The sequence below is a fragment of the Scatophagus argus genome, chromosome 16, assembly GCF_020382885.2.
Source record: "Scatophagus argus isolate fScaArg1 chromosome 16, fScaArg1.pri, whole genome shotgun sequence".
Taxonomy (NCBI): domain Eukaryota; kingdom Metazoa; phylum Chordata; class Actinopteri; family Scatophagidae; genus Scatophagus; species Scatophagus argus.
In genome coordinates, this window is record NC_058508.1 from 10,904,945 (window position 1) to 10,932,227 (window position 27,283).

Genomic DNA, 27,283 nt, shown 5'->3' on the forward strand with positions numbered 1-27,283 from the left:
AGAACATACAATGGGACCTCATAGCTTTGAGTCAAGATTTTCTGTGAGCACCACTAACTTAAAGAACAAATGCATCAAAAGATTTGACCTTTAACCGCAGATTGACTTTCATGAAGCAGAAAAGGACAGAGCTGCATCTTACCTCCACATGTCAAGGCCTTGTTGGGTTTACAGTGACAGTAAATCTTTCTTGTTTTACTTCATCACTTTTATCTGTTGGTTTTGAGATTTTTTTTTTTTTTTTGAGCTATATTTCATGTCAGTTTCACAAAAAACCTCATGAACTACACTGACCAGTTGTGTTACTGTCCTGTAATGAGTTTGCATATTTGACATCATACTTCAGATAAAATGTACTTTGTTACATTTTATTCTAGGCGTAAATCTTGAATGCAGCTATTCACATCCACTAAATCTTCAAATAGTCATGTTAACTCAGAAAAAGAAAATATGCCATACATCCATATTTAAATCTTTGACAGGTTTATGATTATTATTGCAGCACAAGCTCGGCATGTTACCGTCTCAAGGATCCCTTTGGGCAACAACACACTCTGTGACGTCAGAAAGCTCTTTGAGTATGCATGTGTGTATGTATGCGAAGACGTCGCTGTTAGCCCCCGCACTGCTTGGGGGGGGGGTATGAGGTGAGACAGAGGGACAAGAGGAGGAGGAGGTGGGCTTTATGCTGTGATGTAATTTCATGGAAACTGTTTTGAGTGATGCTGCACGCTACAGAAGCACTGGACAGCACAGCCTCCTACTGGCTGAGGAAAAGACCACATGATAGAAATGAGTGTATCTAACTGGGGAAGTCGATTTAGCAGCTAGCAGTTAGTTCATTTTCAGCATCAACAATGTTTTGTTCTTTGAATAAATGCAGACATCCACACTGATATAAGCCTCACTGAAGCCTGAGTAATTTGAATACATTTAACTGTTTATATACTTGTGTGTATCTTTTTTCTTTTTATATATAATTTTTTTATTATGTAGTTTTATTTTTGTATTTTTATATTACATAGCTGTAACAAAAAATAAAAATCCTTGAATCTTTGAATCCTTGAAGTTCTACAAGCTAAAAACCACATTCAGAGGTTACGTGACTTCTGAGCAGGATGACGGAATGGAGATTAATAAAAGCTTCATCTTCAATGAAGCTTCTAATATTAATCAAGAGGCGTCTTGCCTTTTGAGAGACAAAGATGACAGAAATGAAAACTATGTTTGAATATGACTGCTGTGGAACCGAGAGGATGCACAGACTATTTAAAAAAAACAAAAAACAAACCCGCAGTGCCATCTTGTGCTAAAATGGCTCAATTGCTTTGAATGTGGCCTCTGCATAATAAATTTGAATGTCCTGGGTTGCGAAAGGAGTATTTGTCATTTGACCTTCGTTAAAAGATATAAGCAGTAATGGGATGGATTATAAGGTACTGAATCATGGAAACATTTCTGCAGACAAGCATGTGGAACATCCAGTTAAATACCTATGCATGCAGTTACAGAAGAAAAAGCACACTGGCTGAAAATTAGTTTCTTATGCAGTATTTTTAAAATCGTGAGGTTATCAGTGTACTGCAGGACTTTTGTTTCAAGTTATCAAGTATTTCTTTATATTTATATGACATCACATCTGTCAGTGGAGCTCCGCTCACTTCAAACCAATGAGAACAGCTCAGAAAAAAAAAAGAAATACAAAAATCTCTCACGTGAAATAACCAAGTTGGTCTTAACAGAACATATTGCATTCATGTAGGACCCCAAGACTAAGAGCAAGAAGCTGATGGAGAAAATGTGTTTTCAGGACTTTTAATGTCACATCTTTGAGACAAAACCTGCATGAAGATATTTAAGAAAAAAAGAGACACAATAACTCCATGAAACTGAGTTTAATAGATTGTTAAAAATAAGGCTATGATGCTGTTTTAGCAAACATCGACCAGGAGGAACCACCGTTATGGCATCCAGATACACCCGGTACAACAGGTAAAATGTGGTTTGTGGTATTACAGATGGACGCACAAGTGAGCACACGCACATCGCATGTTTGCAAAATCAAACACACACTGACAAATGTGTCTTGCATTCAAACACAAGTACTGTACACACAAACACACACACACCTAGACATCCACCCCACCCAAAACGGTGGCAATAAACAGAGATTTAGCTGACAACATAGCCGTGTGTGTTCTCTTAAAAAAACATGCATAGCTTAGTACATGAATGTGTTGTTCAAAAACCGAGTTATTGTTTGCACATTTTCCGACATGATTACATTACTTTCTTTTATTTAACCATTATTAACAATCATGTAAACTTACTGGACTATAATGGCCTTCCATTATATTTTGTTCATGTAGAAAGTTACATTCTGAACCAATATAGGCTCAATTACAAAGGAAATAAATACTGGAATGGCAAAAACACAATATAAAGTTACTCTTTTGAAATGGACTGAAGACCAATCTGATATAAAAACAAATTAAAACAGCTGCTTAATATTGGTATCCTGCTATTGTGGTTTACAGTCATCATCAAAATACTCATTACTTAATATAAGTGTCTCACACATGAATACAAAACGTGTATGACGCCCAAAATGACAACATAAGATGTACTTGTAAAAACAAAACAAGGAATGATGAAGCATTCAGAAGAAACTCTCTTTAGTGCTGTGTGCATATCCATTAAAAGGTACCACATAAAATAATGTTATTTTTAGTCAAATTCCCATATTCAAGCTCATTTCCCACATGACACCCTGAAAAGACTCAAATTAATAAAACACAAGATGCTGAAAGTTGGAAATAATCAGTTTCATGGTGCTTCTTCTTTCGTGCTTTGGTTACTGAGGTGACATCTCGCTAGGAATTTGTACATTTTATTTCCTTCACATAATTAGCGCACAGTATCGTAGTGTACATTACAGAGGAGTATTCTTCCAAACCTCGAGCAACTAACATGAAACATTTTAAAGTGCCAATGAGCTGAAGCAAACAGGAAGTACCACGCTGATGGCACGGGCAGATTTTCCCCACGCAACAGATGACGCTTTAGCTTTAAAACATCTGAGCGTCTGAAACTTCTGAATACACACACACACACACACACACACACACAAGCACACTTGGACGTGGATACAGGATTTCCCCATGCAGGCTAATGCTAACCTACAGTACAGTAAAGTGGTTCTTCTAGTCACAGGAAACCTTTAGGAACCCAAATTGCTCAGTCATTATTTATATCACAAAAACATTAACCTGTTGCGAACAGGGCTTGGTGTCCTTCAATATAAATATGACCTTCTTCATCCTACAGCCTTTTGCTGAGTAAAAGCACATTTAATTTACCACTGCTACGTGCAAGCTGCTTTTCTAATAATCAGATATTGCAGCTGAGTAATCAGCCTCAGAAAAAACATTCGAAAAACTGAACCTTTTGAAATTTCGAATACATGTGAAATTGTGGGCATCATATTTTGACACCTGGTCTTAAAGGTAAAGAAGATGAAAATGCTTAACGCAGGAAGAGACTAAACTTAGTGAATGCCTACACACACCTGAAACTCACACGTGTCCAGACATGTGTTTTAAACATGTAAATGTGTATAATATAAAATTCAACTCAAAAACTCCCTTTTCACTGCTTGACACATTTTTTTCCCTTTTATCTTTCACATCTAAACACTTCTTTGACATCCGGGAGACAAACAACGTCCACACGTTACCTGATCAACCTTTAGTCACATCGACTTGGCCTTTTTCCTGTGTGCACCAGCTACAACATGCAACTCAGCAGAGCGGGACACTTGGACATATCCTTTTAAGTTAACATAAACCTCACCTTACCCATTTAAAATTCACAAAGAATAAACTGTACAAAACATGGACTAAAAAGAATATTTTTTTTTCTTTTACAAAGTAGTCAACTACTCAGGCATTAAGAACAATCAGTAATATCAAATTAAAACCTTAAAGAAGGGCATGCAGGGGTTGGTGGGCGGCCCTGACGTTGACACAACAGTCTGTGATTTAGTCATTTATTTTTGTTTTTTGGGTGTTTTTTTTTTTTTTAATCATGAGCCATTGTGACCTGCCAGACGATGAGGTGGCTCCGCTCGGCCTTGGTAGGTACTGACTGCTGGCTGGCTGTTGGCTCTGATAAACCGTCCAACTCGCTGCCTTCATCACCTGAGGAGGAAGATGACGAGTGAAACCAAGGGCTAATCAAGTGGGTCACAGCAGAGACATAAGGTTTAAGGTTTAACCAGTTTGTTACTTAGATTGCATCCACCTGAGGGAATACATTCTGCACTGCCCCTGTGTTTCTTCAGTAGTGCCGATGCCGCGACAGACTCACCCATTCTGAAGTCGATGTAGCCTTCGCCTCCACTCATGACCAGGTATGTTTTGGGCTCTGTGGTCACTGTGTCGGAGGATTCAGATGCAGGGTCATCTGAGCCTGAATCTGCAGTGCCAGGAGGGGGCATCGCCTGACCTGTGACATAAAGTCAAAGCACAAAGCGTCAAAAAAATGTTTTTTATTTATAGGAATGAGAAAGAGAGAGTAAGAGAGGAAATTACTCTGTCAGTTATTATTCAAATGATTGACATTCGAAAAACCATAATAAAGATGTATTAATGTTGGGCTGCAGCTAAAGATTATTTTCATTATCAAGCAAATTTCTGTTTATTTTCTTTCAATTATTTTGTCAAATGTCAAAAAGTAGTAGAAATGTCCATCCTAGTTTTTCAGAACCCAAGGTAATCCTTCTTTAAATGTCATGTACATGTGGCTAGCAATTTTCATTAGTTGATAGTTGTTTATTTTGCAGCACATGTCACAGTTGGTGCACTCGATGCCAAGTTTGTTCTCACTTGTGGCTTACCTGGCACGGTCACAAAAAACTTGACAGCATCACGATGTCCATGGAAACACAGCTGGGCGTGGGCCATGGAGCAGTATGGCACGATATTGCCTGACATGGCACAGTCTGAACTGTCATCACCGTAAACTCGGACGGCACTTCCTGGCCGATTTAGCACTGATCCCGTAGTCTTATTGGCTGCAAAGTAAGAGAGAGAGAAATTAATAAAAGCTATTTTTATCACGATGTGCATTATATCTTAGTGTCTCGTTTCCTTTGTCCATTTTACCATGTTGCAATAATAAAGCAGGGAAGACAGAGACTTCAGGACAAGTCTGTGCAGGAAGGGGACACAAGGTAAGGTCATGAGTGAGACTCAAATCTCACTCTCTGACAACAGACTGATAGCACAAAATGTACAGCAGAGTGTGAAACTGATTGTCCCATCCAGAAAACTGTGTGTGGGTTCATGTCAGTCTGACAACAGAGGACTCTGTTTGCACAAAGACTGGAAAAACTGAAAAAAAGGGAAACAGCAAACTGAGCTGTGTCCAAAGATAACAAAATTTGTGTATTTGAGCCTTTAACATATTTTAACTTTTTAGTTAACCAATATACAAAACACTATGGTGTTGCAGAGTGTTACATGATGAATATTACTAGCACAGTGGAAGTTTCATATCTAGCATACGGGAATGGTATCAATCTTCTCATGTAGGTGTGTAAGAAAGAAAATAAGTGTATTTCCCAAAATGTTGAAACATTTCTTTGAGACACACGCTGTCAGAAAAACAAAGAGTTTCAGGTGTGTGATACCTTCAGACAGCGGAATAGAGATGATGACGCCGTTTCCTGTCCCCACCCATAGTCGGCTGCAGGACACCGTCAGAGCAGTGATTCTAACAAACGAGAATCCCAGTTTACCCGTACCTGCACACACACACAGAACACACACTTGCCGTTTTGATCCATGTGGGAAAGCGCTGAAGAAAAAAGTTCGATATACAGCTGCTGCTGTACATTATTGCACATGTACTTTTTATATCAACATAGACATCTTTTAATCTGCTTTCACAAAAAACTCTAGCTAGTGATTGGTTAAAAAAAATCTGTTCAGATAAAAGATAGAGAAAGAATAAAGATTAAAAACAAAGTATACCTACCCAACATCTTGCTAACATAGGGCTCGATGTCCACGTCTTGGAGGTGCTGGTAGGTGTGTGCGTGAAACAAGCGGAGAGTTGAATCCAGTCGGATGGACACCCAGATCCCGTCTCCAACCCAGGCCAGCTGTCGCACCTGACTCTCCTTGCGAGGATGAGCGTCAAACGATTTCTGCTCACATGACAGATAGAAATGACATGATGAAAGCGATGGGAATGTTAACTGTAGGGTTTTCAAATGGTCAAGCTAAAAGGTGAGGTTGTATGATAATACAGTGTGGTTTAATAAGTCGTGGTTGACTGAGAAAGAAACACAACAGTTATTGAATACAGTGACAGCTGTACCTCTATCCTCATGGCCTTAGGCTGGATAACGTAGATCCTGTTCCTGTAGCCGCACCACACTTTGTCATGGACTACCGTCATGCAGCGGATAGAGTGGTGGGGCCGGCCCAGATCCAACAGATGGTAGTTGGTTAAATCCCACTGACCGTCTGCTTGGGAGAAACAAAGAGACTTGAGAACCAGAATCAGAGAATATGACAAAATATCTCCAGCACTGTAAATATTACAAAAAATGCTAAATCATTTCTTAGCTTCCTTCATCGATAAGTGCTAACCCACACACTTACCAATGCCTCTGTGGAAAATTGCTATTGTCCCATCAGCCAATGCTACAAGGACTCTCCCTTTAACATGCCTGCAAGAGATAAGACACTATTTATTTTGTTTTGTTTTTTCGGGGTGTGTGTTTGTGTGTGTGTGTGTGTCCATCAGAACCAAAACCTCACGCCCATAAGAGCATCTCTTCTTCCTGACACAGACTCTCGCCCTCCCCTATTGACTATTTCTGTGCATGCTACATATTCTTTCTACTTCATAAATGGGAACTTTTGTGTATTCCTGCACAAACAATCATTTTATAAACTGACACACTGTATATGTTTTATGATATTTTTTCATACACTTTTCTGTGATTTTTTTGTTGTTGTTGTTATTTACTTTTGCAGTACTTGCTTTCTATTTTATTGTTTTCTTTTAATGTGCTTATTGTAATGAACCAAAATGTGAAAATGTACTAGGGAATAAACCTGATTCTGAATTTCTACTCACACTATGCTGAGGATGGAGTCTTTCAGCTTGATGGCATGGAGACACTTCCTCCATCGAGCCACAGACGAGTGGACATACAGACTTGAAAGGGAGAGACAGAGATGAAGACAGGTCAGAGTGCAATACTGGCTTATGAGGAGTGCATTTCAAATTAAATTAGAAAAATAAAGTTACATAATAATAAGTTACATATTAAAAAGTACAGAAAATGCTCCCATGATCTATTGTTTCATTAATTTATTTGTTGTGTGAGCCACCACTGCTATTTTGCTGCTGCACTGATGGCTCCCCCTAGTGGCTGTTGTCCTACTCACCAGCCATTCTGAGCCCCCAGCCACATGGTGGGGAGGGCGCTGCTCATCCTAAAGACCTCCCCCTCAGACGGGCCTGAGTCTTCTGGCATAGAAGTCACACCATCCTGCCCGGAGCCCCTGAATCACAGACAGAAGATTCACCACTTTTTCATAAAAAAAAAAATTGTTAACAGTTTTGGTGAATGCATGAATATCATTTATTTATCAATGTTATTAGGGTTGCTTTTATAAAACATTGCTTTGTAACATAAATATCCAGAATTTTTTATTTTGTTTGTTATCTATCAGGGGAAGAAATACTTTGGATAATAATACTTAAAGAATAAAATTCTGAAACACTTGCTTTGACAAGATAGAGACAATGTGATTCTTGTAAAGGCCTGAACTGAAGCCCAGCTGATCTTTCAACTTTCAAATTTTAGCTACTGTAGCTAATTTTGGTATTTGAGGGTGTGTTTGTGCCACAGAATGTTAGCTGGGCTTTTACATTACTTTTTATTTTCTCCTATAAAAACAGTCACTGCAATTTGCACTTTAAAAACCTTGTCAGAAAAAAGGAACCTACATTTTACCAATTACTAAAACAAACAATATTGAAGTGATAATCCAAAACACTGTGGCTCACCTCAACTTCATCAATCAATCTTCAGTAAAGCATTATTTTATCTTACGCACCTCTGTGCGTCAGCAGGAGAGGAGTCAGTGGGTCCCACCCCCAGTGGGTCGGTGAACACATGCTCTGTGTAGATTCCTGGCTGGTTTTGATCTGCTCCCTGGTCCTCCTCTCCTTCTTCGCCCACACCAGCGTTAGCCTCTGTCGCTTCCATAGCTTCTTCTGCAGTAGGAACACCATCTTCTGCTGGACTGGTCTCCCTGGATAGCTCAACTGTGTGCATCATGGGTCAAGGGATAAGGGTGCAAATTATATAAATGATATCAAAAAGCTGTTTTTTTTTTTCAATCCAACTACAGCATGTTCACATGAAAAATGTTCCTAATTGCAGAAAAAACATGCAACATCTTCAGAACCAAGAGTGAAGTAATTACTGTGGGATAGATGACACTGTGATATCTGTAGGGAAATAATATTTGGACAGCTGCAAAACATGATTTACAGCCAGGGACAACAGCTGCAGAAACAGAATGAATAACATCCAAATATTAACAGTAAGGCTATATTTATTCTCCATAGTGAGATTTGGTGTTCTTTTGTCACCTTCTTTTATTCCTATCCGGAATAAAGTAATGTTGGACTTAAAACGCAGCTATAGTCCCCATTATGCAGGCTGTCAGTTTGGTCTGCTATGAAGTCACTGTTTGAAACTCAGTGTGGAGGAAACCTGATCACTCGTGGCTTGTGGAACCCTTTTTGTTTGATACTGGCCATATGGCTGTAATACAAAGAGGGACATACTATATTGGAGTATTTTCACTGTAGACAACTACCTGAGCCAGAGATGCCACTGTGCTCAGCCGGCTGGTCAGTCACACCTGAGCTGGCCGTCTGGGGGATGGCGGTGGTCCCCTCTGCTGCCATGGCACCGTCACTGCCTGTTGAGCCCACACTGGCGACACTGCCGGCCAGTGACACGCCATCACCTTGGTTAGCCTCCAGGTCTTGGGGTACCTCCTCACCTGCCGGGTAATCACTCTCCAACACACCTGGAAAAACATCACAAACTAGACAGTCAAGATTCAGCAGAAACAGAAAATAAATTATGCAGTCACGAAAGGCAAAGGCAGAGAAACCCAAACCCATGACAACAAACCATGTGACCTACCTGGCACACTGGCAATGCACACCACGTGCGTGTTGCAGGCGTAGAAGCTGTCAAGAAGGTCAGAGGGCTGACTGGCATCCAGCACCATAACTTTGGTGGAGGAGTGAGTGCTGGTGCACACCCACACCCTACTGGACATCTCGTCCTGAAGGACCAGCTCCTTCTCCTGCTCTCCTTTCTCCTGATCCTTACAAACCACACAGTATCAGACAACAGTATTCAGAGAATTTAAACTAAAGTTTGAAGGAGCTCTGAACTACAGAGCGCAATAACAGCTTAAACATTATAATAATACAAAAAATGTGACAGAATAACCACGTCTTAAATTGTTTACCCCTACCTTAGCGTCCTGCTCTAACTGGTCCAAGCTATTCCGAGAACCCTTTGCGTGCTTAATGAGCTCTGATGTGGGTACCGTCCTTCCCCCAGACAGGTTGACCCCTGCAGCACACCACAGCTGGGAAAGAGAACACATTAGAAATGTACAAAAAGGCACATAGTATGCTGCTTTTATCTAAGTCTCATCGAGCTGATGACTATTGTACCTTCATAGAAGCATCTGTCTGATCCAGAGGTCTCAGGTATACCGGTACAGGCAAGTTAATTTTGTTCTCCGCCTGTCCACCATTTGCCACCTGTCGAAGCATAAACAGCACAAAAGCTGGCTTTCAAAAACCAAATATAGACTAGAACAAGAATAGAGCCTGAGCTTCCGCTTGGTCAATATTTGTACTCCTTGAAGTAGTAAATCAGACAAATCCGTAAACACAGGCTTGATACACATGTAAATGAATAAAAATGTAAATTTAAAAATGTAAATCATACCAAATACCATCTGCTTCAACATCATGGAATGCATAGATACTTATAAATTCTTGTTTCTTCAATATAAAAGCAGTATATGAATGGGCACACTGCAAACAGGGACTGCTAAGAGCTAATTCAGCCTACTTCTAAAGGAACTACTTTACCAAAATGTAAACAAATATGCAGGGCCCAATTTGTAGCCCACAGCGGAACTCCCTGAATCCATGCAACACTTTACTTCTTGCTTATATTCCAAGAAACATCAATGGAGCTGTATTTCTACATCTAAGAGTTATGTACAGGTGTTTATATGAGGAGGGGCTGCAATTTTCTCTATTTTACCTGAGGATGCAGTAGTGAATGAGTGACATTTTCTTGTGTGAACATGGGTTCACCGAGGCAGTGCTGCTACCTTGATATACAGCATGTCTAATCTCATGAGGCTGAACTCCATCTTTTGTACAATTTCAGTTTTCTTCAAAAGAGTGCAGCAGAGTTAATGGAACTTGACAGTCTTGAACATTATCGCTGATCTATCGCTGGCCACATTTCCTCTTACTTGAATCCTATTCAAACCTTCATTCCCTACCTTGTATTTGCTGGGCAGACTCCAGCCGTGTGCAGTGACTCGCCCATCCTCCTTCTGCATGTGGGCCTTGACCTGTCTGTACTGGGCTCTCTTCTGCTCCTTACGCGACGGGGAACTGCACTGGTCCTTTCTACAGGAAGAGCAAAGAGAGAGAGATGTGATCAGCTTACAGATACATTATACATGTGTGTACATTACTGTTAGCCATTAGGTGAAATATGTCATAAAGGACATCAAACCCAAAACTGCAATGTTTATTTTAGAAAAATAAATAAAAAGGACATTATCAAAATGCAATGTTTAAATTTTTCATTTATTTTAAAGGTTTCTGGATTTGTATCCGTTTTCATTCTCATCAGTCCTTTTTACAATTTCCCTCAACACGCTCCTCTTCATTAAATACACGAAACTCACAGCGACCGAACTATGTCACTCACTCTTCATTGAGGAAGTCAAAAGTCTTGGACTTCTCTGTTGGAAACTGTGAGAAGGTGCTACTCCTCTTCACCAGGCTACCCGGGGGGTTGTATTTCGCACTGGACTGGGGCTCCACCTTCTTCACAGCGACGGTACTGGAGGAGGAGCTAAATAGTCTGCTGAAGCTGCAGGTGGAGAAGTTACAGAAAGCCAAGGGGAAACAGAGCAGACAGGAGTGCAGGGGGAAAAAGCAAGGCATGGGGTCACCAACCAACTGGACAATCAAAGAACCAACACCAACATTTACTGTACAGTGACAGAAAGCATGCTGGGAGTCATGGAATAGCTGAGACTTCCTGTCATATTTAACTGGGACTCATCATTAATACTTTCAAAGTCTCAGGCAAAGTTCATCTAAAATGAAGCATATATCTCTATAAATTAAATCATTTAGCATGTGCAAATAAAACTTTGAATAAAGACATCACAAAAACAGATGAAGAAAAAGTCTAATGTCTAAACCATTATTTCTAAAGTATGACTCATACAAATCTGTACAACTTGTACTTTCCATAACGACTGATAGAACTTGAAAGAAATGGTAAAAAAACTACATGTCTCTGATGATTTTTGTGTTATCATTTCCCACCACAGACTATTTGTGCCAAAACTTCAGTATAGCTTACTGCTTTTTTCATCAATATTTCTTATCTGCTCAAATAAGACTGAAAAAACAAAGACAACACATCTACTAAATTTGTTAATGATTTCTTATAATACAAAAAAGCACACTGATTTGCAAGTACAACCTGACTTTGACAGATCATGTACATGTATTTAAAGCTCCATCCCTGTGTAGCTCCCTATGAGCAGACAGAGGGGGAAAACATCAAAAAGGCACATAGCAGGCGGGAGACAGGAAAAGCCCGGGGGCACAAGGAGAGTCATGTAAGAGAAATTTGTGATAACAACAAGCGATGCACTGCACATAGAGAGGAAATCTCATGGATAAAGACACATCAAAGTTGGATCCATTTGTAATGGAGGAGCAGTTAAGTGTCAAAGGAGGGAAAGACAGGTTTGGCTTGGGAGAATATTTATTAAACCATCTTTACCTAATGCTGCCAATTCAAATAGCACATCCCAGAAAAGATGAAAAAAAATGTAGTTTGAATGTTTGAAAGAACACGTCACAGAAGTTAATATGAGTATTGACCTCAACAGGTCGTCAAAAATAAAGCCCACTTTTAAAAAATATAAATAGAAACTGTACATTTTAAAAGGACTTACAACTGCCAGATGCTGGATCTCTTTTTTTCTGTGAGCGTTGGATTTTCTCTTGAGGCCCTAAAGAAGAACACAACATGATACCATGTTAGTTTTAAAGTTCGTTAGCTCATTATTTTACTAATCTGTTTGGCTGGTGCTAACACTAAGAAGTTAATGTAGATGGAGGTGGTCTTCATGCTCATGTGGTTCCTGAGTGTTTAACAGTTGCAATAGCATGTGGCTTTATCAGTTCAGACAATATCACATACATGTTACACGCTCATTGTATTTTGCATGCACTGTAACACTGAACTCTCTGACATCAGAGAGTTAAGGATTTGAGCTATACAATAAGAAAACTACTTTTCAAAAGTCAATTGCCACTTGCCCCTGTACAAATTGTTTACAAATTACTAGACTGACTGACCCGAGGTGGGCAAGCAGGAAATCATTATTGTTGAGCCTTATTAAACACTGGGATTACATTTATGTGTGCTGAATATTAAGTATGAATTTGTAAGACATTTAAAAAAAAAAATTAGTGACAGCCAATATGATAATTCAGTAATTACCTTAACCTAAACAGAAGCATACTATGCACTCGTGTAAATCTGCAGCCGTTTGTTCTGTACCTGATCATCTCTGTCCACCGCACAGCTTCCTGGAGCTCCATCAGTCTTTCTTTGTACTGGTTCCTTTCCATCAGCACTCTGGCCATTTCCACCCTGGTGAAGCGCTTCCTCTGGGCTGTAGGTACATCACTCTGCGGTAGCACGCCATTGAACCCACACATGACCACACAGAAGCACATTTATTATTGATGGGAATGATCTTCATCTCAAAAGAATCTGGACAAACATATGCTGTTTACGTATATAATGTACGGTATATGTATGCAGAAATTGTTGTGACTCACATCTTCTTCATCTTTATTCTTGTTCTTCACTTCCTCCACCTCAAGTCGCAGTCTGGAAAAGACCGTTTATTATCATGTTGCTTTGTTCTGTTGGCATTCAACAATTTGCTGCCTGCTATGGCTGCTCATTTACTTTTTGAGTTCCTCCTCCAGGTCTCGGTTTCTGTCCTCCATCTTGCTTTTGGCCTGCAGCACAGCCTCCAGCTCGCCCTGCAACATCTCCTTCTCACAGGTCAGCTCGTCCACCTTCAATATCAAGTCTTTGTTCACCACGTTCAGGGCATTCCTGGCGAGGTGGAAACAAAGACTTTTTGATGAACTTCTAAACTATTGTACTGGCACATTTGAAGTGTCAAGTAATCAAATATCAAAGTCATGACGGAAAAAAGCATTAACTTATCACTTACTTTGTCTCAAGCAGCTGTGAATTCTCCTGAATGAGATTTTCAACCTCTCGGCCCATACCTGAAAAGAATTGATGATAGAAATTATATTTTTTTTTTCCGTAATAAATAATTTGACAACAAGCTGCAGCAGTGCCTACATTAGGATTAAGATGCATCACTGTAGCTTATTCTTACTAATGTACAATACAACAAGGAACTAAATAGGATGGAAAATATCTCCTAGAGAAATATTTGTTACAGTTTGTTTCACATCACGAGAAACTACCACAACACACAAACCCACAGCACATGTCACATGACTGACAGGAGAAGGATGGATAGAGTGGGCGGGGTCTTACCAATCAAACTAAGGTCTGAGAAAACCATGCAATCCAAGTCAGGCGAAAAGAATAAGGAAGAAAGAGAGAGAGAGAGAAAGAAATGCGGATACAGTTTGAAACAGTGAAATGACCAGAATGATGACAGAGCCAGAGCAAAACAAGTAGCTGTTGGCTCCACAAGCAAAAGAAGTTTTCAATTTTTAAAGCTATTTAGATATTGACAATCGAGGCAGTTTTGAGAAGGAAGACAGGAAAATACAAGGGGAGAAAAAAAAGCAGTAAAAAGAACTGTTAGGTCAATAAAGGAAGCATTGACCACCATCATTCATGCACCAAACTTTGTCCAAAGTCAGCTGTTATGACACATAATGAAGAAGCTGTGAGCTGCAACAATGGCGGGTATGGCAGAAAGTGACCAATGAGTAGAGGTCAAAGGGACATTATGGAAGGATGTTTAACTAAGGAAAGGTTTGAGGTCATACACACCAGAGTACTCCACTGGGATTATGGACAAAAGCCAGAGGATGAGACACAGGAGAGAGAGAGGTGATGTTAACATGGGTAAATGGCTAATACGGCATTTAACAGCTGGACCAAAGCAAGTGGTGTAGCGCTGCAGCAAACAGCAGGTGTTACGAGTAACACTGAATTAATACAGTAGTACAGCTTTGGAGAAACCCAGAAAAGCAGTGATTAAAAATATGAGAGAAGAGAACTCATCTGTATGGAATATAACAAGATAAACAATCACATTTCAACAGACATTAGCAAAGAACACCAAAACATGAAGTATGGTCACATTTGGTCCACAGAGTCTAATGTTTTCTCTATCAGGTTACCTTAAATTATGTCATGACCATTTACAAAATACAAAAGACAGGCTACGTAAATACTGTGATCTACTTTTAAATGTTTAATTATCTTAAATAACATTGCTATAGTTATTTACAATGTGATCTGTGGTCCCTCCAGGGAGACGCTAACAACAGCTTCTACAACAGAGGATAGAGTGGATATTGTTGGTAGTCATCAGGTGCATTTTTTGATTTTTTTGATTTTATTTTTGGTGGATTACTACTTAATTTTTTTTTTAGGATATGAAGTCCATTGATCAAAGTTCATCTCTGACTTTTATATACCATGTGCAATAAATCTGAATAGAAGGGAATCTCCTGATAAACGCTACATTTATGATGCCAGCCAAATATTTTCCAAGGCCATGGTATAGTTGTCACAACCAACATTTATATGATTCACACAACCGGCAAAACATTGGAAACTAAGCTTCTGCAGAATCCATCATGTACTGTAAATACGTAAGTATCAAAGAAGAACATGCATTTTTCTTTTTTCACTTCAGCAATTATTCAGTCAATTTATATCTGCATCAAGACATTTCATTTAGACTATTCCCACACAATGCAGTTTCTACTCACCCAGAAGGTCAGCCCCTTCGTCCACATCCCCTATGAGCCCAGTGCCCGCAGATGACAGCTCTTCAAACAGAGAGTCTGTATTGCGGTCAAATGCCATGTTCTCAATGCCTTTAGTAGGAGTACTAGAAGAATAATAACAACATTAGGTGATGTAATGCTACCTGATGAAAAGCTGTTAAAACTGGTCTCCCAGCATGCTCTCTGTACTACCTGCAAGGCTTGAATCCAATGAGATCCATGTCCAGCTCAGGGGTGGACTCAATGATGTCCTGCACATCTGAGCTGTCTTCATTTTCAGGCAAGCCTGCGCAGGATACAGCACATGAATACCAGAGAGATGGAAGGATACTGCACATGAGTAAATCTACAAGCTTTAGCATTAATCAGGTTTTTCGATTGAAGGAAGAAAAAACAGTTTCTTCTAGGACACCCAACATTTGTGTCACACACTGCATATAATAATATATATAACATCATATAATAATTGCATGATGTTAGACCCTACCCACTGATATGGATCTGGTCCCCGGTGCAGCCTGCACCTCCGTGCTCTTACTGTTCCCATCTTCCCTCTCCATATCTGAGGCTGTGGTGGACATTGGTGTGGCCGATTTGGAGCCGGTGAAATCCGATAGTTCATCCTGTAATGAAAAGGGGCTTATTTACTGCTTATTTACTGTATTTCCAGATGGCCATTCAAAGTTAGGGGTCAGAATGACAGGTAGTGCTCAAATGAAGTGCTGCCAGAATGAAAAAAGGAAAACATACAGAACACACGGGAACCACATAGAAAACAGCAGCATAGCAACACAATCTAACAGACTAGTATGGTCGTACAGGTTGAAAGTGCTGAGTTTTGCTGTTTTTTTTTAACATACACTACACATGAAGTATATATCTACCTCTAAATAGTACATGAGCCACACAAAGCTAGCACACAAACACAAACAACAAGGTCTACACACAGCTACATAGATAGGGGTGGGGGCTTCACACACACAACTGAAACGGAAGGCCATTCTAATCAATGTCATTCTACCGCTATTGCCCAACACAACACAAACCCACATAAGATTCAAAGAACTGAAAACGGTTTAGAAACTAAACAGAGACTGAAATTATAAATACACTGGATATTATATCTAATGTCACACAGCATAAAACAACAGAATACTATTAAATGTGTGTTACTGTTCAATGAATGACCGGAAATGTTATGGTTATGTTGAATATATGCATGAAAGAAGCAGAAATACAAAAAAACAATGGAATATAAAAGGCATGCCTTTTAACTAAAGAGAAAAATAAATTAGAGGCCAGATGCAACCAAGCTGTTTCATAAAGTTTAATAATTAATTCCATAAAGATGACGCTAGTCGATGTGCGCACTTAAATTTCGAAAGACCCCAGTGTAGCCCTCACACAGGTCATGGTTGCATGTAGCACGGTGTAGCGCAGGTGGTCTGGTGATATGAGGCTTTACGAATGTACAAAGTGAGAGCTGATGCTTTTGAAAGATGAAACAGCATAGCGGAGGAGACTACTGAAGCCCACACACACGCAAACACAAACACTGTGCTGTCCAATGCAGGCGTGCTGCTGCTGCTGCTGCTGCTGGCACACACGCAGACACCAGCCACCACTCATCCAACTACCTTGCAGTCGTCTGCCAGTGAATTCCCCCATGTAGAGTCCTGCACACTCTTACCCTCCCTTTCCTTCGGGGGGTCGACAAAGTCCAACTGCTTTGGAGGGGGGAAGAGCAAGAATGAAGCTCACATGTGCAGAAGCAGTTCAGCAGAAATGCATACACCCCAAAGTGTGCATGTCAGTGCAGTGAATGGAAAAGTACTGTTTTGCATGACAAAATGTATAACTAAAGGGGTGTGTGTGTTTCTGTGTGTGTGTGTGTGTGCACGAGGTTCATAATATACAACCTTGATTCAAAAACAGTTGAGATGCTGAGTAAAACAGAAGTAGAAAGAGAGTGCAATCCCTTGCAAATGTTTTCTAACATTGTTTTACCGGGCCCATGCGGTAACATCCTTTACACACCACATGTTCCACAAAGTGGTGAACCTCAGCCCATCCTTGTTTGTGAGTGACTGAGACTTCCCAGGATGCCCATTTCATACCCAGTCATGATAGTATCACCTCTCATCAATGAACCTGTTCACCTGAGGAATGTTCCAAACAGGTGTGTTCCAAGCATTAAAAAAAACTTTCCCAGTTTTTGGTTGCCTCTGTTCCAACCTGTTTGAATTGTGTTGTTGATATCAAATTCAGAATAAACGAATGTTTAGAAAAATCAATGAAGCTGATGAGGTAAAGCATTAAATGTATTGTATTTGTATTGTTTTACATTGAGGTGTATGTCAAAAAGAATTAGCAAATTATCACATTCTGTTTTATTTATGATTTACGGTGTCTCAACTACTATAAATTCAGGGTTGTAGACTGGTCTAGACTAATGCCAAATAATCTGCAGCTATTTTGATAAGGAGTTACTAGTTTCAGTCATTTTCAAGCAAAAGTCCCCAAAAGTAGTAGTAGTGGATAAGGTATACTTGAACCATTAGCTGCAAGCGGAGATGAGGAGCAAGCTACAGAGGCCTGGTAAGCTCACTTCTTTCTAAATTTCCAAACTTGTAGTCTTCAGCTCCAGCCAATGTTAATCAGATTTTGCGCTGCTCCCTGTGGAGTCACCACAGGCTTTGTAAAGCCATTTTTGGAAACACAGTATTGTTCTGCTCCCTGACCTGTAAACACTTTGATGTTAAATTGGTGGAGTTCCTGTTTAGCTGACACTTACTGTAAAGATTACTTTTGAATGAAAAAAAAGCAATGATAAGTATAAGATTGCCAGTTTTAAGGGCAATAGGATGGCATGTTTTACGTGACTCATACTGTGGATGGAGATTAGATCATGGTCGGCATGCGGGCATATGCAGTATATTAACCCGCTGCTCTTTTTCACTTGAAACGCCACTCGCTTCCATAAATAAATGACATCGCTGTTAAAATCCAAGAGCCTGTCTGCATATCAAAGCCGACCGTGTTCAAAAGGCCACGGCTCAACAATAACCATCCTGTAGCACTGATTACATAAGAACCAATCACATTCCAGCTAGCCTATTTCTCCCTCAGTGACTGGCTGCGAGCCATACAGCGGCATCACTCCCATGATGCGTCGCGCCACAGAGCTGATGTCCCAGTTTTAACAAAAAAGCAGCAGTGGGATGAGTTAACACTGTCACCCTCCAGGTCCTAACTGCCACTGATACGAACATAAACCCACACACCAACAACGTTCTGAAGAGGACCAGTCACTGATTTGCATATAAAACAGCTTAATATTAGCTGAGAGAGCATAACCAGTTGTGTCAGTGTATAAGACAGGCTTGTGTCCCCAGCAGTATTTAAAGCAGCTTAACGTGAATTGAAATCATTGAAAACACACGTCACATGACAAATCTCAATATTATAATCTGTGCCTGCAACAAATAGAAAATTGTTGCTACTATGAATATTCATGTGATACATTTAATGATCTCCTCTGACTGCTGCACCAGGAGAACAGACAAGTTTGCATATTCATCAGTGGCTAAAGAGGAGGATGTCTGAAAACAGAGACAGCCTTGTCAGATGCCTACTAAAATTTGCCTACACGCCTGAGACTTATCAAAGGCTCTCTATTTTTAAATGGATCCAAAGCCAAAACTCTTCAGTCTTCTAGCACTGGCAGGAGGGATGGAAAGAGTCAGCCAGGAAGTGGGATTAAAGTGATAACATCGTTCTCCATATTTTATGTTTGTTTGTTTTTTTTCACATTTGAATAATGTTAACATTCACTTTGATCAAGCAGCTAAAGCCATGAGTGCATTCAGGCAGTAAATCATATGCAGGTAATAAATGATTTGAACCAAATATTCTTAAATCATTTTAGATCATAATTCAGAACAGTTGATAAGAACTTATCTGACACCCTGGACGGATGATAATGAGGAAAGGTTGACACAATTAAAAAAAAGCCAAAAAGATTCTGTCTTGTCAGGTTTTTGAGTCAGGACTTTCGCTATTCTACACTTTATGTCTTTGTGACTCTTGCTTTCAGCCTAAATTTCTCACGTCGGTTATCAGGCTGATGTTATGTAGTCTGAACCAGAGAGGAGTTTATTCTCTGAAGAGAAATAACACTGGAATTAGCCATTAGTCTCACCAACTGTGCCATCCACACACGTACCTTGAGGCTAGCGTTGGACCGTGGTTGTGCTGGGTCTGTGAACCTCCAGCTCTCTGTGTTCAGTGTCTCTGCCCTGGTCTGAGGGTCTGGCGTCAGCAGAGACATCCCACCAGATGACGGGAAGATCCCCAAAGAAAGAGGTCGCTCTCTCCTGAATGGACGAGAGAATAACAGAACAACTCATAAATCTGTCTTGGCTTAGACTGAGTCCTTCTTCAGGGTTCTGCCGCACAGCCATCCTGCCACCATGAACGCTGCCAAGTCTTTAATACGGGAATCTTTCCTGTCTCAATCATCCACCCCATGTGACATGAACGCTGCTTTAACACAAACGTATCAGTCGGGGTCTTACCTGACTCGGCCGACCGCGCTTGACTCAGAAGTCTCACTGATCTGCTGCATTTTGATCCTCTCTACGTGCTCCATATAATTATGGATCATCTGCACAAGCCAAACCAAAGAAACAGAGGACAGCAGTCATGAATTTTGTTCATTATTACAACCCAAAAGCATTTCCTCCTTCTCCTCCTGCGCTGCTCCCTCCTTCCTCTCCCCCTTACCTCTGTGTGTCGCTGATGGAGGGAGTTGTACTCCTTCTTGAGCTCCAATTCGCGTTCTTCTAACCTGCCAACTGAAACAGAATACAACACTCCTCAGTTTAAGGCAGTCAATCATACTACAAAACAAAAATAGTTTAAAACTACTACTACTACTACTTTGATATTCTGTAAAATACGCCTTTTTGCTTTCTTGCCAAGAGCCGGATGAGAAGATTTATATCATTCTTATATTTGAACAGCTAGTCTGACTCTGCCCAAAGGTAATAAGATCTATCCACCAGCATATCTGATGCCCTTTAATTAATACATTATATTATATATGTCTGTACAAAAAACAAGTGAGAATATGCAAAGACAACATGTGCTGTTTTTTAGACGTTATGTTCCAGACTATTTCCCGCCTGAGATCAGTCACGTCCTCGACTGTCCACTAGCTGCAACTGCTCAGAAGGAAAGAAACAACCTGGCACAAACGTCCCATAAAATGGCAAAATATCATTTTCACTTTGATTTTTGTGGAGGTTGAAAAAAATGAGACATTTATATGTCAATAAGCTTTATAGTTGCTGGTTTCCCCCGTTTCTAACTTCAGCTGTTGTCGTACAGACATGTGAATGGTGTCAATCCTCTAAACTCTCCACCAGAAAGCAAATAATGACTTTCCACACATCAAACTGTTCCTGAACAACCTTTAGACATTTATTGTACCTCAGTTTAATGCTCGACTGTACATAAATGTGTGTGCATATCCCACTTGCATAACCAGGCAGGCACTGGGACCAAAGAGAGGGGGTAATCTCACTCAAATGGGTTTCAATGCTGGGCCGACTTATGAAGTGACAAAAACATCTAATCCCCTATTAGTGTGTCAGGTCGAGCCTAAGCCATGCAGAGAGCTATTGCAACAAAGAGACACAGAGTATAAAGACTGGATACTATCAATTACAGCAGCTAAAGCTTCTGCATGTTGTGTGATAGTGTCTGGTCTGTGTGTGCGTTGTGACACTGCAGAAGGATTTCATTCATCTACGAGTATCACGTGTCATCAACGTTGTGGAGATATGAAATGTAATGAAAAGGATTCATACAGAGGGGACGGTTCAGCCTGAAGTAATCCCTCCTGTCTGTGTTCGTATTAGTGATGAGAACGTTTAACCAATCACTGGCAAAACAATAGCTAGCTTTCTTTAATATCTTCAGCTAACAGGACATGTAACACAAAACAAGACCATAAAAATGCCAACAGAGTCATTTCCCTGATCTGTGTGGGAGCTGCGTAATCATCTGTTAAAGTCTGTTTAATACCAAGTGTAAAGCTGCTGGGGAGCTTAGAGGGTGAAATGTGTGTCTGCATATAACTCTTCCCCAGATTGTTGCATGCCTTTTCTTTTGCTTGACCAGTGCTGTCCCTGCATTTCAGGCCCTCTATAAAAAATATTACGCAATAATATGTAACCTCTTTTAACCAGGAGAGGGTCTCACTGAGATATAATCTCTCTTTTACAAGATTGTTACACATCTCAAAATCACTCCCATAAAGAAATATCAATCTGAAAATAAAACCGCAACACCACAAACACATAAACTGTCATTGCCCATCACCTGCTACTAATCGTGGCCTTGTTAACTCTCCAGCAGCTGTGGACTCTGCTCAGGCTCGGCAAAATACAGTCATGAATGAATGATTTACTGCTCACTGGGCGTGGCAGAGGGCTGACTAAAGCCCACTGACTAGCTGCATACATGTATCAATTTTGCCAGTCAGGTGATAAAGTTAATTATGACCGATAATGGAAGAAAATTACAAGATGATCTTAATTCTCCAGAATCTACCAAACTCATACTGTTTGCCTTGTTAACGCTTCTGCTGAAAGTAAGATATGCACAAAAATTTCATGTTGTTGCTGTTTTCTTCCCCCCTCACAGCTTTGTGTGAAACATTGAATCACTTTAACCAGCTGTGTTGTAGACACTGGCCCAGCGATTGCGTGAATCCACTATTTCCGACAAGACTGAGTGTAACAGCCAATCACTTTCCATTCCTTAATCCACCAATAAGATGGGCGGTAATGCACTGCCGCATTACGAGAATGCGAATAACAGAAATCCTATAATCCCATTACTGTTACACCCGCAAAGAGGGAGAAAGAAAGTGTGTATGGTTGTGTAACAGAGTGTGTGTGTGTGTATGTGCAGTGAGAGAAAGCAGGCATAACAAGCCAAGAGAGTGACAGCAAAGTGGGGAAGATTATATGAGGAGAGTTTAAAAAAATGGCAAAATTGGAAGGGAGAATAGAAAATCCTTGTACATACTGGGACTCAATTGAATTTTTATTTCAATGAATGAATGTTTCTTCATAACACAACAGAGTAAAGTGAATGTGAGAATGAAATGAACAACGCATGTTTGCATGTGTGTGACTGCTTACTCTGGTCTGCATAGTTCTTGATCTTGAGTTCGAGTTGCCGGGAGTGGGACTCCATTCTGTCCACATGGTTCTGCAGGTCCTTCTTATCCTGCTCGTGAGTGTCCTCAAACTCAATGAACTTCTGCTCAGGAACACACATACACACACACCATGTTACAAAGATGCTGTAGCTAAACATGAGTGTGCTACTGATGTTACTAAGGTCATGAAGCTATTAATGAATTTTTTTCTATACTGGTATGCAAAACACAAGCTGTGGTAGTATAATATATATGATATAGATAAACCAGTCAATTAATAGTATCTTTAATTAGTAATTACCAGTAATTCAAAATAGTTGGAAAAACAGCAAAACAGTCTCTGGCTGCAGCTTCTCAGATGACAGGATGGATGTTTTCCCCTAAATTATTTTCAGATTAATCTAAACTCAAAAGAATCATTATTTGCAGCCCTGTATACATGGTGTATTACATAACAACAGACCACATGTGCCACTCTGACAGCAAAACTTTAAACAAGATTTGTTCTGTGATGATGGGTGGAAAAATGTCTTTGAATTGGGATTAGAGGGACAGGATATCTTGACTTCATGGTTCATCCGGTATACCAAGTTCCTCCTTGTTTCCTTCTGGGCGGACCGTTGAGTGCAAGTCTGTGCGACTGTGTGTGTGTGTGTGTGTCCACATCCTGTCCAGATGAGCAAGCCAAGGCCATAGTCTGGCTGCCTTTCTTCCTCTGGGCACACAAGTCATGCTGTACTTCAATGTACAAAGACGCGTCACAACGTGCGGTTCACTATTTATTCATTAGTTCATTATTATTAGACATTTGTGTGAAATGGTAGAAGAAATTGAAACAGTCAGCATATGAATTCTTGATTTATGGCCAAACACGTGTTGTGGGAGGTCATAGTGGTCTTTGAAACCGGAGAAGGGCTGTGACATAGTTCTGATGATCTGAACAGCTGATTAGATGCTTCTAAATCAATGATTTTCACACAGCCATCAATATCATAAGCAATTTGCTTAATTTTTTTTTGTCAATGTCAAATTGCATTAAAGATTAGAAGGAAGGTTGCCCTTACAATCACGACCGAGCAGGAAAGATGATGATACTATCATAACTGTTTCATAACTGTGAGCAATCTATCACGACTTAAAAAGCAATGAGAGATGAATCCAGCCAAGTAAAAGGTCTACAAAAAACGTCAATACAAGCTCAAGCTGTTCATCTCATGGAGAAGCAGCTTCTTCTACAAAGACATGTGACACCCTTTACTTCTCTGGAAAGGCAGGGGGACCGTCTGTGATGCCAGGAATTGACACTTAAAACCCAAAAAAAAAGAAAAAGTGGCAGCTGGGGACGTTCCCTTTCTGCTCATTTCTGACAAAGGATCACATGACCTGGAAGTAACATTTTGCCTCTCCAGCGAGCTCAGCGTACCCCTGCTTACTCGTCCTCAGGGGCGTGGACAAAGACTCTTTCCCAGGACGACCCCGTCAACACTAGTTTAATGTGAACATGTGTGTTGTTATATTTGACACGATATGTCATTGTAACAAACATGGGATAAACATAATGGCAGCGTGCACATGAATGAGTGTTGATGTGCCTGGCTGTCACACTGCTTCAGTGTCACTGCATGTACTGAGGGAGCTACATGTCCACATAGCACTGGGCCAGTGTCCCTGCTGTCTCAATTCCCTGAGTCAAAGAAGCAAGCTGGGACAGAAGGTGTGAGTCACATCACATGCTCTTCATAGATAGAGCTCAATGCCGGGAGGCAGCAGATTTACACATCGAACCAAAACACAATATCCCCTACACACACACATACACACACGTCGGTATTTCACTTTTGGTAGAAAAGTTAGACCAAGTGATCAAGCGAGTGAGAGTATCTTCTAGTAAATGCACTCATTTGTTTTCTGCTTTCTACACTGTGTAACAGGAAGTGTTTTACTTGACAACAGTACAGGTCTTTAAAGGGGTACTGCAACTATTTCACAAGTCAAAGTCAGTTTACTTGTCATATGGACCAGCACTTACCCAGCCTGTTAAAACAGTGGCATTCTGTCCTCGGTATCTGTAGAGGCATTTTGTCAAGTCTGAACCTATAATTATCTGAGTTTGGGTTTATAAATCCCAGTCTTATAACAGGAAATGAAGGCATGGAGTTTGAAAGATGGAAGTGATTAGGTGGGTGATGACATGGCTTCAAGTGCTTTTAACTTGGCTGAAGGGTAAAAATGATGATGTGCTGGCAGTGCAGGGTGTTGCTGGTACTAGTGGTGGAACATATGTACAGTACAAAGGACTCCATCATAATGAATAGTCTAAGTAAAGCTGTGACTGGATGTTTTCTGACATTTATTATCTTCTGTGCCATCCTTCTGACGCCTGCCTCCCGTCTTTCTTCCCCTGTGTTTGTTTTTTTATGGTACAGTGATGTCCCAAAATGCTGAGTCACGTCACCTGCTGTTTCTTCAGTCAGGGTCTCACGGGGACTCAGACGGGACTTCACTTTCTGATGCAATAGGCGAGATAATGGCTTATAGGTGTGTTTGATAAAGAGTTGTGTTTTGCTTGGAAGAAAAATGCCGTTGTTGAGGCACCGACTAAGGACTCACAGCCTGGGATCAGCGATACAGTGTTGTACTGACCTGACACACAGCTAATACAAAGAGAGAGCCATCTCAGCCTGACGTTAGCCCTGAGACTGCCTTGTTTACATCCCGAGCACCGTGGCAGGACGTGCGGGATGCTGTCCGGCCACGTGTGTAGGCTAATTCACCGCACAGGGATGCTGGGAGGACAAAACACCTGAGGCAGCCTCCGTTCCTCCATAAAAGGAGGCAGGCGACCCTCCCAGTGTTATTTTCCGGCTCCATTCAACTCACCTCCTCTGCGTGTTTCCTCAGCGCTTTCTCCCGCTCATACTGGGTGATGAGCTGCTCGTTGTCCTCCTTCAGCAGCTCCAGCTCCACTTCGTGCTCCTGGTTCTCCGCGAACACCGAGTCCAGGTTTTCCAGGACGGCCACGACCAGCGGCATCAGCTCTTTCACCACGTCTTCGTCGTATTTGCCGATGAGCCTCTCGAACTCGCGGTAGATGGAGTTGGCCAGGCCCGATACCCGCTCAGACATCATCGCTGATGTCCCCGGGTCGTCCTGGTACACAACCCCGTCTTCCAGCTCCATTTTAGTCCTCTCCCTTTCAGCAAACAGGAGCACTGTGGGTTGTGGTTGTCGTTACCCCGCCACTATGAACACCGTTATCCGCTCAGCTGAAAGCAGCGTTTCCCTAAATAAACGTACACATTGAGGACATTACACGGCTGGGCTGTTACGATGCAAGATAGGCTACGTGGATTTCTTCCTCTTTTTCCTTCACTTGTCCCGTGCTGCTTTCAAATACTCCTCCAAAGCTTGTACTTCTCTGTTCATTGAAGGACCGAAAACCCCGAAGTGCCCAAACATATTATTATCTTGTGAAATTCAAGTATCCACATTTTAAACACATAAATCATCCATTGGGGAGTGCTTTACAGTTTTCTGTGCTATTTGTCTCGTTTTCAAAAATGCGTGTAGTAGCTATCAAAAGCAATTCCCCGCTCCAAATAGATTTTGTCACCTACTCCTCCATAATAAAAAAGCTATTCCAGAAATACGGAATACCAGTTATGTGCTTTGCTATATTTAGGAGAATGTTGATGCTTTTACACAGAATGACATCCCCTCATCTGGGACATGATAACGAGGAACGAGCTTTTGGTCCTCTTGGTCTTTTTTTCCAGGTTGCCTTGTACTCACAATGTTTCCTGTGGAACGTGAAAGCACCATCACAACAGCTGAGTTGTCGACAGGATCACGTGATGACGTCATACCACGCTAACAACGTGAGCGCGTTGTACTGCAATTTGCAGCTGAAATAACAAGAGACATCAACGACTCGATCCATGGTTGAAATGGTTGATTTTACCATCCCAGACTCATACGGGACATCTTAACTCTGAAAGTTGAAACAGCTTTATATTGAGCGATCCACCATCATTGACAGGCGCCCTCAGTCGGGCCCTCTGGGAATATCGTGAAAATATATGTTTTATTAAATACAAATCACAGTACATTTGGTATTTTTAACCACACTGAAGCTTTTTTCTGACTTGCAAATGCATTCAGATGAGAAATGATTTTATCAAAGAATTGATTCAATGAATTTGTATAGATTAGTAATCTCAAGACATCCTTAAGGTAATGCTTAAAATAAACCAAACTAAACATTGGAACTCAAGAGAAAACCCCTCAGCTGGGTTTAACCCAGTGATGTCACCGTGACATCACCAACACCAGAGAAACCAGGAAATATTTCAGTTCAGTTTCAATTCAGTTTATTTATATAGCATCAATTCACATCAAAAGTTATCGCAAAACACTTTCCAACTACAGCAGGTTTAGACCAAACTCTTAGTGAGTGAGTTATTTTTGATCAGGACATGTTTCAATTTTCAACAATTCAAAGGCTGGTCTAGACTGGCTAGTCATGCTGCTCCAGGCTAAGACTGCCAGGGGATCTCCCACAATGCACTGAGCTCTCTCTTCCTCTCCCTCTCCTTCTGCACACATTTATGTCCCATTAATGCC

At 40.8% G+C, this 27,283-nt stretch overlaps 1 protein-coding gene across 7 annotated transcripts; it reads right to left on the reverse strand.

Annotated features, from left to right (window-relative positions):
* Positions 1 to 1,879: 1,879 nt before the first annotated feature.
* On the reverse strand, positions 1,880 to 27,011 carry spag9a (sperm associated antigen 9a). 7 transcript variants are annotated; one of them, XM_046415070.1, is made up of 31 exons: positions 25,541 to 27,011; positions 22,641 to 22,761; positions 20,212 to 20,282; positions 20,004 to 20,092; positions 19,652 to 19,802; positions 17,064 to 17,150; positions 15,914 to 16,049; positions 15,619 to 15,712; positions 15,409 to 15,530; positions 14,459 to 14,470; positions 13,653 to 13,710; positions 13,379 to 13,531; positions 13,246 to 13,297; positions 12,962 to 13,092; positions 12,351 to 12,407; positions 11,081 to 11,245; positions 10,644 to 10,773; positions 9,793 to 9,882; positions 9,588 to 9,704; positions 9,248 to 9,434; positions 8,913 to 9,128; positions 8,142 to 8,352; positions 7,467 to 7,583; positions 7,153 to 7,233; positions 6,672 to 6,739; positions 6,385 to 6,536; positions 6,040 to 6,211; positions 5,693 to 5,806; positions 4,898 to 5,074; positions 4,369 to 4,506; positions 1,880 to 4,199 (listed from the first exon to the last, which is right to left on the reverse strand). In XM_046415070.1, exons 1-31 carry the CDS (start codon positions 25,838 to 25,840, stop codon positions 4,081 to 4,083), a joined length of 3,888 nt encoding a protein of 1,295 aa, XP_046271026.1. In that variant the 5' UTR covers positions 25,841 to 27,011; the 3' UTR covers positions 1,880 to 4,080. The 7 variants fall into 7 exon arrangements, with proteins under 7 accessions (XP_046271026.1, XP_046271025.1, XP_046271024.1 ...); XM_046415069.1 differs by having other exon boundaries at positions 6,385 to 6,533; positions 17,064 to 17,153; XM_046415068.1 differs by having other exon boundaries at positions 17,064 to 17,153.
* Between the last annotated feature and the right edge of the window lie 272 nt (positions 27,012 to 27,283).